This window comes from Drosophila willistoni, chromosome 3R (genome assembly GCF_018902025.1).
Source record: "Drosophila willistoni isolate 14030-0811.24 chromosome 3R, UCI_dwil_1.1, whole genome shotgun sequence".
Taxonomy (NCBI): Eukaryota; Metazoa; Arthropoda; class Insecta; order Diptera; family Drosophilidae; genus Drosophila; species Drosophila willistoni.
In genome coordinates, this window is record NC_061086.1 from 7,804,501 (window position 1) to 7,819,512 (window position 15,012).

Below are 15,012 nucleotides of genomic sequence, written 5' to 3' on the forward strand. Positions count from 1 at the left end.
GTTTAAATTTAGTTAGTCTAAACAAAGCTTAAGAGCTACACTTTAATGTCAATATTCTATAAAGTATTTCTTTAGATAAAAAAGTATTCTGACTTTTTATTTAGTTTTATTTAGTACTTAAAGCAAGTAAAATTACACAAACGATAACAAAACTTAACATTCTTTATGTAATTTTTTAAAAAGTTACAAAATATATTGCGTAAACTAAGCAAACAATTTTAATGGCCAAAAACTTCGCAAAAACAAAAAAATAAACCAGAAATAAAAAATTAAAACTTGAATGCGAAATAATTCAAAACTAATTAAAATCCATTTAAAATTGTACCCCGACTACAATGCAGAAAAATAATAATACATTTTCGACTTAAGCTTGCCAACTTTTTTGTGACAGAGAGAAGTACCCAGAGAAGAGAGAAAGTGAGAGGGCGGGGGAAACAGAGTAAGGGTAAGAAATGGGTGTGGGAGACAATAAGCGACGCTTATCATCGGTGCCAACAGAAACTGTCACATGCATTGTCATTGTCATAGTGAGTGGCTAGGAAACGCCAGGCGGGGTGTGTGGTCAGAGGATACCCAAAACTAGAGGCCATGGCATATTTGCATTTGCCACACACACATACACACACACATGTGTGTGTGGAGAAAGGGAGTGTGTGAATTGGCATAGAAAATTATTTGCTACTTTTAATTAGTGCCAAAAAGTCATTCAGAAAATCCAGAAACACACAGAGTGGGCGAAAGTATGGGGCCTGAGACTGGGTGGGGGACAAACGAAAAACTAAAGAGAGAAAGAGAGAGAGAAAAAAGAAAGTATTTTCCAGTGCACAAGTTCAACGAGCAAATACAAAAATGTCTATATATACATATGTGTGCATATATACAATACATATGCATACATGATGTCTCTTAGTCTCTCTGGCAGAGTTGCTTTTGCTTTTTGTGGCAATATTTGCTCATCCTCAGCCCCAGAACAAGACCCAGCTATGTCATCTCTGGCAACTTGGTGGAAATGGGCGTGGTATTTTTTGAGAAATTGCAAGCAATAAGCCAGGCAAAAGTTAAAAAAGAAATAAAAACCCAAAAAAAAAAAAAAAAAAACAAGACCTGAAATTTTTTGCTGCCTAAACCAAAAATGTTCAATTATTAACTCGTAATGGTTGGTAGTATGTGTTTTAGTAAGGCGGTAGGTGGTTGTGGGTGAATGAAGCACTTCCCTATTAAGCTGATTCCCCCACATTTCTTACACCACCCCTTCTCCCGGCTGTCGTTGTTCGAAATTATAGACTATGATTTTTGTCAAATTGCTTTCATTTTTGTCAGACTTCTGCAGACCTCCGACCTCAGACTGCTTTTGTGTCCCTGTGCATGGGAAAATGTCACACATGCATTTCAATTTGAATTTACAATATTTCTGCAGCAGCTTTAGATGGAACTACAGCTTCTGCTGTATATATATGTATATACATATATATATATATTGAGTTCATATCCATCTTCTTCCCTCTCTCTTTTTCTCTCGCTGACTATGGCTTTCTTTTTCACTCTTTATGCGAGTTTGTCATTTGCATACTTTGCACTTAAGTGAATTTAATCTTTTTCCATGCCCTAGCTAGCTACTCTTCGATATTTGCCAAGAATCTCTGTGTGGTGTGCATCTAAGTGGATGTGCGTGTGTGTGAGTGTGGGTATGTCTATATATGTGCAAGGGAAAAAATGTGTTTATCTTTTCTATGGATTTTTAATGTCATCTATTGTGTCAAAGGTTTTTCCTTTTTTTTTCATCATTTTTCCTGTTTCTTTATTTTGTTGTTATATCCTTTATTGTAGGCAGCTTTCGGTTTCTCATATTATGTATTTTATTAAAATTTTAATTGTTTTTCCGTAAAATGTTTTATCAATTTATTTATGTATTCATTGTAGGACATTTTAATTAAGATGTATAAGCAGCAAAAATAGCAAAAAAGGGCTGAAGAGAACTCATATCAACCAAATGTGAGATTAAAAGTCTGTAAGCAATTTAATAAGAAATTTGTTCAGAGCAGAATAAAGAAAAACCATTAAATACAAATCTGTTGAATTCACAAATCAAATCCATAATTATTCGTAATTTACCAGCTTTATTGAACCTTTTGTATTGCTGTCTTCGATTTGTCAACATTTTGTTATGTGTTGCTGGATATGTTCAAGCTTTTGCCACAACTTCAACTTGATATTCCCTAAAAACTCATCACGAAAACTTTAGCCACAAGAAATAACGAAAACCTCAAAACCGAAAATTACACGCTTGACTCAAACGATAAACGTAAATCACACAAATGACAACTGCCAATAACATCACACGACAAGTATAAAAATAATCCAAAAAAAAAAAAGAAATGGCAGAGAGAAAAAGAACATAACTAAACAAAAAGAATAGTGATGACTTTGAGATACCCTGTGTGGATCACTGACCAATTAAAGTAACTATAATCTTACTAATTTGTACTGAATATATTCCAAAGAATTTCCCACTTTCTGCAATCTTTTCAACTAACGCTTAACATTTTAGTAGTAAACTATTTAAAACATTTCCTGGAAGTCTTCAAGTAAAGCATATCTGAAATATTTCCTGTAAAATGACCACAATCACAGCATACCTTAATACCTTCTCTATAAAATACCAAACACTCAGCACATAAATTGCATTTTAGCCTCTGGCGAGGTAAACAGCCACAAATGTCACACAAAATAGAAGAACAAAAAAAAAAAAACAAAAGAACCCCAAAAAATAAAGCAAAATTCGACAATAATCGAAAAATTATTTCCAACACAGTTTATGGGTGTGAGTGTGTGTGCGGGAGAGTGTGTGTAGAAGAGGAAAGAAGGCAGGATGCGTGGGAGTGGCCGCCTGGCGTCAAATCAAAAGAAACAAATAAAATGAACAAATACAAGCGGAAAATCCACATTGCACACATACAATGTGAAAGATATATATAGAGAGAGAGAGAGAAACAAAATAAAAGACAAGGATAGAGATAGAAAATAAGAGGAGTTCGGGGAAGAGTATAAGAGCATTTTGAACAGCACGAATTAAGCTAAGCACTTTTATTTATTATTAAAAAAGTTTGCGCAAAATTGCAAGCAAACAGAGGAAATCAGGAGCAAAAAAATAATACGGAAAACGAAAGGAAAGAAAATCTGAACATAATGCAAAGAAAATCCCAAATTTATCGTATCACTTAGAGATGGAGTGCCATGTGGGGCAAAGGGAGTTGGTTGGTCTCCCTCTTTGCTTCCCTTGGCTAAGCCAAAGGGGTTAAAATGCGCATTATGAACATGTCGCACACTTGCGTGCGTTTATGTATGTGTGTGTGTGTGTGTATGTGTTTGTGTGTGGGAGTTTGTGTACGTGTCGATGTGTTTGTGCATTCATAATATAACTGTTGATTATTGCGCCAACACGCACTCAACGTAAGTGAAGCTGCTGCTTGCTGCAGCTAGAAGCTTCAAGCTGGCAACATGGCGTATGCGCAATATTATTAGATATTGAAAGCAGCCATCGATGATGATGATGCCGTCGCCTCTTTGCTCCGCTTGCCGGGCTCAGTGCGCTGTTTGTGTGTATGCGGTTGTATGTGTACGAGTGTGGGTGAAAAGCAATTGAAAGCAGCAGCAGCAAGCAGCATTACCAACACATATATGAATTTTTTTTTCATTCACTCAGCTTTAGCATCTAGATAAAAACGTAAGCATATGTATGGGTAAGGAGCAATGCGGGGCAACATCAGGGAATTTCTGTGAGTGGGTGTGTCCTTAGCACTGCTCTGGCTTCAATTTGAAGTGAGATGAGCAGAGCAGAGTATGGCATTAAATTCAGATTGGCCATATAAGCAACATTTTGTGGCAGATTATTTATTAGTGTAATGGCTTTAAATTGCAATCCATGATTTTGGTTTCGATAAGCATAGAGCGAATAAAAGTGAATAAATGGAAAGAGAAATATGATAATTAAATATTTATTTTGAAACTCACAATATTTATATAAATATTCATTTACCAAAATCATTGTAAGAGCACTTGTTTCAAGTTTATGCAAATCGATATTAAAGCTGAATTGTCAGGTCTAAGCTTGATTTGTAATATCAAATGGCCAACTTTGAGCATATAATTCTTTAAAGTGTGCTACAAAAAAAAGTGTCTTTTGTATTGGCAGCTCTCGGGACTAGTAAATGGCATTCATATCTCCTTTGCTTTCCCTCTGCCACATATCCAAAGTGGTCTTACTTATCGTGTCTCTAATCTCTAACAATGGCTGGCACCCTCTTGCCACAATTTGTTTTCTCATTTTCCACTTCAGTTTACCCCGTTCGTTCACACTTTTTGTTTCCTTTTCGGGTTTTCGACCAATTTCAAAATCAAATCTTACAAATTCACAACTGTCAAGCAAAGAAAAGAACAAAAAAAATATTAAAGAGAATAGCAGCGAACAAAAAAAAACAGTGCGATACGAAAATCTAATAAAAGAATAGCTCAAAATCGGTGTGTAAAAATCAAATAGACGTTGCACACACACACAAATAGTGCAACGACAACTTGGTGAAAAAAAGGAATGAAAAACTAAGAATATCCCCAACTTGTTTTTCTTCTTGCGCCAAGTTTGGTTCATTTTTAAATGGCGAAAGTAGAAGCGAATATGGAGAAGCCCGACACAAGAAAGAGAGAACACAAAAAGCGACCATTGGAAACACATGTCCAGCAATGGGAAATGTTTGCTCGCCTTGGATTTCTTTTAGCCATTACAGAAGTTTTGCTATCTTCTATTGGATGCTTTCCCCCAAGCAACCCCTCCATCCACTTTCTCTTTGCCTTCATTTTCTTGCTTCCATACGTATCAGCAATATTAAGTGGTTGTTTGTATTTGTGTGTGTTTGTGCAATGGCAGAGGCAACGGCTGCCTTTAATGGTCAGCGATTCGTAATATTTTTAATATTTGCCCAATGAAATGTCCAGCCACTTAAACTCATTACATTTATTTGTTTGTCTTTAGCTTGAAATCTTTAGCTAGATGCCTGCTGTGTACAGGGGCGCATTCAGAGTATTTCGGATATTGTAACAAGGAAAGGGACACATTGGAATCTTGTAACATCTTCCTTACATATTTTATTTGATTTCAAATAAAAAAAAAAAAAACAATTGGTAGATTTTTAGTTTGTTCTGGTTTTTATTTTCAGCTTGATACAAACGCTTATAATATCATAATCCGACCCTGCCAATTCATATAGATATTTATATAAATATAAACATATACATGTATAGAGAGAGAGTAACAAGAAGAAGCACAGCAAGGAGATAGAAGTAAACATTATTCTTCATATGAGAACATGTAATCCCTTTTTGTTGTTTGGCGCAAATCCTTGTTTGCCGCTTTGGTGGCAAGTCATAAAGTTTAATTTAGTTTTAAGCCTTTCAACTGGAAAATTGCATGACCAGTCATAGAGATAGTTGAAAGCTGAGAGCTGTCGAGATCTCTTCACTTACTTGTTAGCTAGCTGCACTTGAGGCGTTTGACCGCAAATGCCAGTCAGGGACAATGCTCCCACCCAGTCTTTTGTTTTCAGACCCAAGACAACCTCTTTACGAAGTCTCAGGGAACGAGAATTGACAGCGCATTTACTTTTTGTTATAGCCAAGGATGGCGAATGGCGGTCCACTGGGCCATTGCTCTAAAATTAACACACGTTTAATATGCAAGTCGTGCATAAATTTTTGTCCAACCAAAGAGGAGAATGTGAGTCAAGAGAAAAACCAAGAGACAGAGAAAAAGAGAGAGAGAGAGAGAGATGTAGCTGACAGGCAAGGGCAGAGAGTGTGAGAGAAATGACGCAAAAGGTTTATGCTTTTTAATTTACCATCACATCAGAACGGCACGACAGCATTGAGGACGACGACATGTCAGAGCCACAGTCAGAGACGATTCCTTGGTCGTTGCCCATTGTTGTGGTTGCACTCAGTCAGCCGGCAAGCAGACAGGCAATGCACGTCCTATGACCGACGGCGTCTCGTTATCATCACCATCATTATCATTATCATTTTCATTATCATGGAACGGCATTAATGTTGATGCGCTTTAATTGCCAATTCAGTTGATGCAAGGCAAAAAGCCGCCAGCAGTCAACCTGACAAGTGCACTCTGGTTATTTGCCTTTTTTGGTGCGATTTCGTTCGCCCTCGTCACGCCCCCCTATCAGGTCTGACTTATATAATTCCATTATAAATTACATATTTTTGATAACCAACAGGCAATTGGCGAAAAATTACTACAATGCAATAATTGATTTTATTTCACAAGGATTTTGTTAATAGTCATTGATTTATTTATTTTTGTTTTGATTGCTCAAGTAATTTGGTTAAGGATTATGGACAATAAACAATTCTAATTGTAAGTGAACTTACATATACATATATTAAAATAAGTTCCCAATCCCACAAAAGGATTATATTGAATTGACACTTTTAAGTAAATTTTGAAATTGGCAATTACTAATGTTATCATCTCGTCTTAATCTAGCTAATTACATTTCGACATTTGAAACAAATCTAACTTTTAGCATAATTTATCTCACATGTATATCTACGACACTGAAACTATTTGGCCAAGACTTTTGCATTTCTCAAAAGAAGCCAATTTTGGACTCCATACCATACTACGCAAGAAGCCAAAAAGATGGGATGCTAGTGCCAAAAAATATTTGCCTGCTTGGCACACGACCGTTAACAACAACTGTTGCCAAATAAAGTGGCATAAAACAAATCGGCATCATTGCCGTTGTCGTCAGACTGTAGCCAAAATCTAATTAGATTACTCTGGCAACAGAATAGCCACAATGCCAACGAGTGGCAGCGAAACTGGAAAAACAAAATGGTTAAATAATTTAAAAACAAATTAGCGCCAATTCCACAGTGAGTGTCTTCTCTGAGACAAAACAACTTGAAATAAAAATGAAAATATGAAATTGTAACCAATTTCGTACATAACACTTAAATAAAATTTAATATAGCAGAAAAACTCAAGAATGGCCATCTAAACGGAAACAAAGTGGCTATGCCCTTAAAAATACCAGGCATAATGCTTACATATAGTAGCGCAATTTTAAAGTTTATTTATATAAACATAATATCATATATTATGTATACTATATCTCTTACTGATAAAAGTGTATCATATTAATATTAAAACTACTAGTTATAGTAAGAGTATAACAAAGCCAATGCCAAATGAGAGTTAAATAAAAAGAAAAAAAAATTCATGAAAATTACCGAAAGTATATAAAAATCAGAACCAGATGAAATACACACACACACACACACAAAAATAAAGTCGAGCAGTGCCAGCGACAGACAGAGTAATAGAGATGGAAAAGAAGAACACAAGAGGAAGCGCCCCAAAGTAGACAACACAAAATGCGTTGGCCGTAATATAGTCTTCATATTTGTGTAGCCAACAGAAAATCCTCTACAAATGAATGCCGTCAACATTTATTATTAATTTTAATATTTCAAAGAGCGCAGAAAACAAAACACAAAAATAAAATGGAACAGCATCTGAAGGCAACTTGGCACGCATTTTGTTCATGTCTGTCGTCCACTAATGGGAATGGGAAAAAGATGGGACTCTTAAATTTTTTACTTTTCGATAAGTTACTAATTTAATAGCTATTTGTTTTAAGTTTGTGTCTAACTTATCTGAAAGAAAAATCATTTTCATAAATATATAAAAGTTTATACTTGGGAATCCTATTTAAATTTTTGTATTTTGTCGATTAATGCTAATAAACCAGAATTTGTACATTTCTGGAATAAATAAACCCTTTTTAGCACATAAAAGAACTTAATTTAACAAACAAAAAAATGGCTCGTTAAAAAAACAAAAAAAAGCAAAATGAAAATGAAAGGAAAAGCCTTTTTTTTCTTTTCTTTTTTGCAACAATGAAAACCTCAAAGCTCCGCTTTTGTTTGTTGGTGTCGCATGCAGTCAATGCATGTTAGTGACTATATGTATGTATATGTGTATGCATGTGAGTTACTGTCTGTGTTCGTGTTCATGTTTCGCCTGCCAATCAACTCAACAATCGCAATCAATTTACCCGTTGAGTCCTTCGCATTGCGTTCCAACACAATTTCAGTGCTTCGACCCTTGGCAATGGGGCACATTGTTCTTGTGAATCTGGAACTGTCATTTCAGCCAGAATCTCCGCATGAGGCCAAAAGAACGGGCCCATATATCAGAAGATAAAAAATACATACATACAATATATCAGCGAAGAGGGGGGGATAAAAGGAAGTGTTACCTCTTTTTTTAATTACAATACTGCGGCATTAAAAAGAACTGCAGTGTCTGGCCTTTGATTCATGGCCAGATGAGTCATACATAGGCCCATTAAAACTGTCATAACTACATGACTTCAGAGCAAAGAAGGATGCAATTAATAAACATTTCACATAATTATTTAAGGGTATTCAAAATATGTCAACATTTTCTTTATGATTCCCATAACTACAGGATGCAGAATGACTTATTATTATTGTATTGATATCAGATTAATTCGTAAGTGTAGGCCTTGTTGTGCTAAAAATAAGTAACTATTATTTTAAGTTTTTTTGAAAAAATCTCATTGTATTACTTTTATCAATGAAAACTCCATTCTGTGCCTCTCAACTTATCTCACATACTTATCCAAAAACTAATTTCTTCATTTGTACAAAAGATTGTAAGACTTCTTTAATTGATGAAAGATTTGTTTCATTAATGGGTCCTTTTTTGTTAATTTTATTGTTTATGTAGCTAAAGTGGTTTTAAACAATTGTTTGTCGCAATTTGAAAGAAATTTGGCCAACATTTTTAAACCTCTATGCGTTGCTTTTCAATTTGTTGAAATTTATGCGCATTATTTTCAAATCATAATCATAATGCCAACACAATACGTTTCCAAACACACACACACACACACACAAACACATATATAGACATACATAAAATTTGCAAAGTATTGTTATGCTAAATTTATTTGCCTTCACATGATGGAGTCCAATTTTTTCGTGTTGTGTGTTTGTTATTGTTGGGTAACTTCATCAGGCGCGCGATTGAAACGCAACTTCCGTTTCCGCAAAATGGCTGCCAATGTGTATATGTATGGGTGTGTGGTATAAGACAACTCAAAGCCAAAGTCAGAGTGAAAGTCAGAGTCACTTTGCCTCACAAACAAATCAACTTGAACTTCCGTTTCATTTCATATTCTTTTGCAACTTTCAACGAGCAATCCTCCTTCTTTCTCCATCCTTCGGCAAGAGCAAACATCCCTGGCACACTCCTTGGCTCTTTTTCCTAAGTTTTGTATGAGTATTTCTTTTTACTGTGCATTTTGGTGACTTTTGCGTAAATTTACTTTTAACTTTCAGCAGAACAGTGAGGGGGAAGTTTCCTTTTTTTCTTTTTTACATAGCTAACTTTTAGCTCACATAACATAACGTAAATTTTCACATACGAATTTTTCATAGCAATTTTTTCAATGTCATTGCACAAATACAACAACAAACATACGCTCCCACTCAGACTCCAGAATATGGTGGGGAGAAGAGGTGGCAAAAGTTTCACTTTACGTTTTGGGATATTTTCACTTCCTTGGTTTTCAACCATTTGTTTTTTTTTTTTTACCACCTTAGAGCCATTTTTGTTTGCCTCTGCTTAATTTAATGCTTTGGTTTGTTTCCATATTTAAATTTTCTTTAGTCAGCCATTTCAACTTGTTTGCTTTTCTTTTGTTTGTCTATGTGGCATGAGGAAGTTCCGGGGAAATCAATCAAAAGGAAAGATTTATTTATATGTGCTGCCTGCAAGCTGTTACTCAAAATTATACATTTATTTTTAACAAAATGTTATATATAGAATGTATATTAAAATTTTCAATTCACTTAATTTCAATTACGTTTCTGTTTTTCCTTAATGTTTTTCGTTTTACCATTTAGCAGTTTGCTCAATAATTTCCACAATGCCCAGAATAGAACAGTGAGCGTTAGAATAACAGAAATAGATATCACGGCTAAAACATCAACAATATGATATTGCCACCAATTTAGACGTTGTCCAGCACTTTTTAGATAGTCCGCTCCTTTATGCCTAACCACATGTTCTACCCAAAAAACGGCATTATCCAAAGGTTTTTGCTGCTGATCTCGATATCTTTGAGATATTGCCTGAACACGTTCACTATATGAACGTACACTGGTAATTCTTTCGATAGCAGCACGCAAATCCTTACTATTTAATTTCTGGAAGTCCAGCTTAATGCCATAGCCGATCTGTTCGGCGTGAGCCATATTACTGAACTGGTCACTGAATATGGGATAGCCGATAACAGGTTTGCCAAGATATATCGATTCCGTTGTGCTAAGCATGCCACCGTGTGTAATGAATGCCAAAATGTTTGGATGTGCCAGAATGTCTGTTTGAGGAAACCAATTAGATATATAGACATTATCCGGCTTATTGGGCAGGTCATCTAACTCGAATTTCCATAAAACTCTCTGCTTTAGTCCTCGAAATGCTTGTAAAATCTCTGCAATCTTCTCAGCTGGCAAATCTTTGCTTTTTAAATTCGATCCCATGGAGAAATATATGGCTCCATGGTTTGATTCATTTATGAATTTTTCAATTGCTGGCGGTAATGGCTTCTGATTGTCATCAACATGAAGTCCAGCCACTTCAATCATATTAGGCGCATATGGGCGCGGAAAGCCAAGAGAGAAATGCTGATTTATCAACACCAATGAGGCATTTCGACGCATTTCATAGAAATTATGTTTATTATGGGGGAAGAATTCCCTATAGATTTCAGCCTGTTTGGGCAGATAGTAGTAGTCCAGAAGAAATCGCTCATATGCTAAGAATAAAACGTTGACCAAACGTTCATAGAATGTCATGTGATCACCAAATGAAAGCATTATGTGAGGAACAAAAGACGGTGGAGCTGGAGAACCAACCTGCAATTTAGGCATATTGAAGTTTTTATTAAAGCATGCTATTTTATGATTTTCTTTTTCTTACCATATCCGATATAAAAGTCAAAGCTCCTCCTGTACTTAATGCAATCAGCGGGGCCTTAAAATGTTCCGCCAAACCGTAGTGGGCATCATTATAGAATGATTCACAGATGACACCATCAAAAGTGCTGTTACTGACTAATAATTTCTGGAAATTGGGATCCTCGAACAGCCCTCTGGTGATGCGAAAACCCATTTGATAGTGATCCATTAATTTTTCAGTGAGTGGCTTTTGAATGGATTGCCATAGAGCTGCTATATCACCTTTAAGCGCAATTAAACAATCCTTGAAGTTAATGTTACACAACACAATTATTACATACCTTGCATTACTTTAATTACATTAGGCACATCCACATCATGATATCCTGGTATAGGTTTTTTTAATGGAAACACTGACACCACTGTAATTTCGTGACCCTTTGCCACTAGACCTTTAGCCAAGGCATGGCCAACATTGAAATGAGATCGACCGGCTGAGTTAAGAACCATCAAAAAATTATAAGCACTACAAAGACCCACACAGCCAATTAGGCTGAAAATCGAAGCAAATATTGCCAGTCGCATTTTACCAAGTATATTTATATTTCGATGTTCAATCAAAGACTGCAGAAAAACAGAGTTTGGCAGCGTTTTTATATGTTCAGCATGAGAACGTTTATAAACGTTTGAGCAACTGTAGATTTATATTATCAATTGTGAAATTGAGTTCTCAGTAGCTACTCAAATGATACATATGGAATGGATAAAAATTTTGGTAAAATTCGGTTAGAACGAATTTTCTATACGGTTAATAAAATTTCTTAGCAAGTTTTAACTTTTGCAAAAATAATCAAATAGAGTAATAAACTCGTTGTTAATGAATTAAAGCGAATTTTGAATATTTCAATATAATTTGGGAGATTAAAATTAATTCAACAATAACTAATCAGGCAATGACTCTGAGCTGTAGGGTATCAAATACCTAAAGCTTAAGAGACTTATAAAAGTTGATCAATTATATTGACAATGAACCCATATTCTCTTAGCAAAGAGAGCATTATAAAGAGAGATTATAGTTTTAGTTAAGCAAAAGCTTTTCTCACACATGGGTGTTGTTAAAAGGGATCCACGTATGATTTAAATGTTTGAAATAGCTGTGTTTAACGACCTTTTTAATTTTTAAGTCGTTTTGTTTGAAAATTATTGTAATAGTTCACAGAAGATTCATAAACTATATGTACAAATATAAAAAATTCAATTTCGCAGAGGACGAAATGAGAAATCCAATGAATTAGTCATTTGATATATTCACTGTTGAGACAGGTAGAGACAGGTAATTTTTAGAGTTTTCAAGTCTTTGTAGTATCCTTTGACGAATTTTTGAAAGAACAATAAAGTTCCTTATGGCCCAGTGAGTTTGTACGAATGTTCGTAATGATTTATTTTGGAATCTTTATAGAATCTCTATGTTTGAGTCATGTGCCATATCGTCTTATATAGCAGCAGATTGTTTGATAAGATATGTTGTGATTTTTGTTTTGGTAGCCAAATCATTTAATTATCTTTTGGGTACAATTGGATTTCTTTTGCACTTAATAAGAGCTTTTCAGTTAAATCGTCTACCAAGAGGGTGAGAGACATGCATTCTTATCATTCGAGGAAATCACGCTCTTATCGTTTTCTATAAAATTAAACACCATTGTTCAACCATATTTATTAGGCACACCAACTTCAAACTATAACGAACATGCGTCTGGTGTTCCCCATTGGCTTTTTATTATTGGCCAGTCTGGCCAATGTTTGGGGCTATTCTTATCTGATATTGGCACCCACGGCATCCAAATCGCACTACACTGTGATGTCTTCATTGGCCAAGGGATTGGCAGCTGCAGGACATGAAGTCACTTATATCTCACCATTTTCACAGTCGAAGCCTGTTAAGAATCTAACCGAAATCACCACACCAAATGTTATTGAAGCAATGAAAGGTACGTATGCGATTAACCTTTACCGCAGCAGAATTGTCACGTTCTTCTAATCAGTACAATGATAATATAAGTCTGATACTGGGCTAAAGGCAAACTCTTATCATGATATGAATTTAATAAAAGTTGATCTTCTCTTATAGTGAGTAAGTCGAAGATTCTACAAAACACCAAATTGTCTATATGGAAGCGTTATCCTGTAATTCTGGCAATGGGCTTAAAAATTACGAATACATTTCTGGAGGAGCCAAAAGTAATGGCATTCATGAAGGAGAAACGAACATTCGATGCAGTCATTGTTGAGGTGTTCATGAACGAAGCACATTTTGGGTTTGCCGAACTCTTTAACGCCTCGCTTATCACTGTAAGTACTTTTGGAGCTTCCACATGGACCACCGACTTAGTTGGCACACCATCGCCACCTTCCTATGTACCGCACTTGATGACTGAGTTAAAGGATCGCATGTCATTTTTGGAGCGTGCTATAAATTTGGCCTTCATTTCATTCGAATTTGTCTATCTGAAATGGTTTAGCATGCCTCGACAACATTCTGTTTATCACAAGCATTTTCCAGACAACAAACTCGACTTTCACGAAATGCAGAGAAACACGGCATTGGTTCTTCTCAATAGTCATGTATCGTTGAATTTTCCACGTCCATATGCTCCAAATATGATTGAGGTGGGCGGCATGCACATTAACTACAAAACCAAACAGCTTCCCAAGGATATTGAAGAATTCATTAACGGAGCAGAGCATGGTGTCATTTATTTTTCACTGGGATCCAACGTCAGGAGCAAGGATTTGCCTTTAGAAAAACGGAAGGCCATTGTAGAGACACTTAAAGGATTGAAGCAACGCGTTTTATGGAAATTTGAAGAATCAAATTTTGCCGAAAAACCCAATAATGTTTTTATCTCCGATTGGTTTCCGCAAGATGATATTCTTGCCCATGATAAGGTGATAGCGTTCATAACGCACGGCGGACTATTGAGCACCACCGAATCAATTTATCACGGCAAGCCGGTCATTGGCATACCTATTTTTGGTGATCAATTTACGAATATGGCACGAGCGGTGCAATCTGGTTACGGTGCTAGTGTCAAGTATTCAGATTTGACTTACGAACGGCTTCATAATGCCATCAAGGCAGTAATCACTGATCCAAGCTATACGGAAAAGGTTCGAGCCATGTCAAGACGCTTCAGGGATCAAAAGGAAACCCCATTGCAGCGAGCCATCTATTGGATAGAACATGTCTCCAGAGAGAAAGGAGCTCAATATCTAAGAAGTGCATGCCAGGATCTTAATTTTGTGCAGTATCACAATTTGGATGTTTTCGCTCTGTTCTTTGGTATTTTACTTTCAATTTTAGTAGCACTCACCATCTTAACAAATATTCTTGTCAGATTTCTAAAGACAAAACTAGGGAACAGCAAGGTAAAACATAAGAAATTGTAATAACAAAATGCAAGGAGTCATATTAGATAAATAGTTGGATGACAGTTTGTTCATTAGCTGGACTTAATATATGTATATTCCACCATGGCCTCAAAATAATAATCCGAATTTGTAACACATTTCACTTTGTAATTAGAATAATTAAAGATATTTTTAAGACAAAATTCCTGTACTAAGACTACAAAACAAATCTGAGAAACATCGTTAATACATCGCTAATGTACAAATTCAAATTATTGATACTTTTTTAAATAAATATAAAGCAGAAAAAAAAAATTTTAGTCATACGTTAAGGTTAACATTTTTGAATTATTTTGATTCATTAAAAAAGCATTTATAAACAAGCATATTTGTTTATTACTTACTTCTGTTTGCCCCAATGAATTAAAAAATCAAAACAAAAAACGAAGAGCCGAAAGAGAGGCAAAAAATACAGATAAACGGGAAACAAAAGCAGAATTGATAAAGTAGCCGCCGGCACGCCAAACAGGTGATCGCTACAGCAAA

The 15,012-nt window shown here is 35.5% G+C and overlaps 2 protein-coding genes across 2 annotated transcripts; one reads left to right on the forward strand and one right to left on the reverse strand.

Annotated features, from left to right (window-relative positions):
- Positions 1–9,912: 9,912 nt before the first annotated feature.
- Positions 9,913–11,738, reverse strand: LOC6651058 (UDP-glycosyltransferase UGT5). Its single transcript, XM_023180675.2, has 3 exons — positions 11,400–11,738; positions 11,081–11,340; positions 9,913–11,016 (listed from the first exon to the last, which is right to left on the reverse strand). The coding sequence occupies exons 1-3, from the start codon at positions 11,641–11,643 to the stop codon at positions 9,955–9,957; spliced, it is 1,566 nt and encodes a 521-aa protein (XP_023036443.1). The 5' UTR covers positions 11,644–11,738; the 3' UTR covers positions 9,913–9,954.
- Positions 11,739–12,774: 1,036 nt separating this feature from the next.
- On the forward strand, positions 12,775–14,723 carry LOC6651059 (UDP-glucosyltransferase 2). Its single transcript, XM_002073159.4, has 2 exons — positions 12,775–13,046; positions 13,187–14,723. Exons 1-2 carry the CDS (start codon positions 12,806–12,808, stop codon positions 14,503–14,505), a joined length of 1,560 nt encoding a protein of 519 aa, XP_002073195.2. The 5' UTR covers positions 12,775–12,805; the 3' UTR covers positions 14,506–14,723.
- Positions 14,724–15,012: the final 289 nt, after the last annotated feature.

Coding starts and splice junctions, on each gene's coding strand:
- LOC6651058 (XM_023180675.2), bottom strand. CDS start 11,643: ATGCGACTGGCAATATTTGCTTCGATTTTCAGCCTAATTGGCTGTGTG. Junction 11,341..11,399: donor TGTAATTAAAGTAATGCAAG/GTATGTAATAAT, acceptor TTGCGCTTAAAG/GTGATATAGCAGCTCTATGG. Junction 11,017..11,080: donor TGACTTTTATATCGGATATG/GTAAGAAAAAGA, acceptor CCTAAATTGCAG/GTTGGTTCTCCAGCTCCACC.
- LOC6651059 (XM_002073159.4), top strand. CDS start 12,806: ATGCGTCTGGTGTTCCCCATTGGCTTTTTATTATTGGCCAGTCTGGCC. Junction 13,047..13,186: donor TGTTATTGAAGCAATGAAAG/GTACGTATGCGA, acceptor CTTCTCTTATAG/TGAGTAAGTCGAAGATTCTA.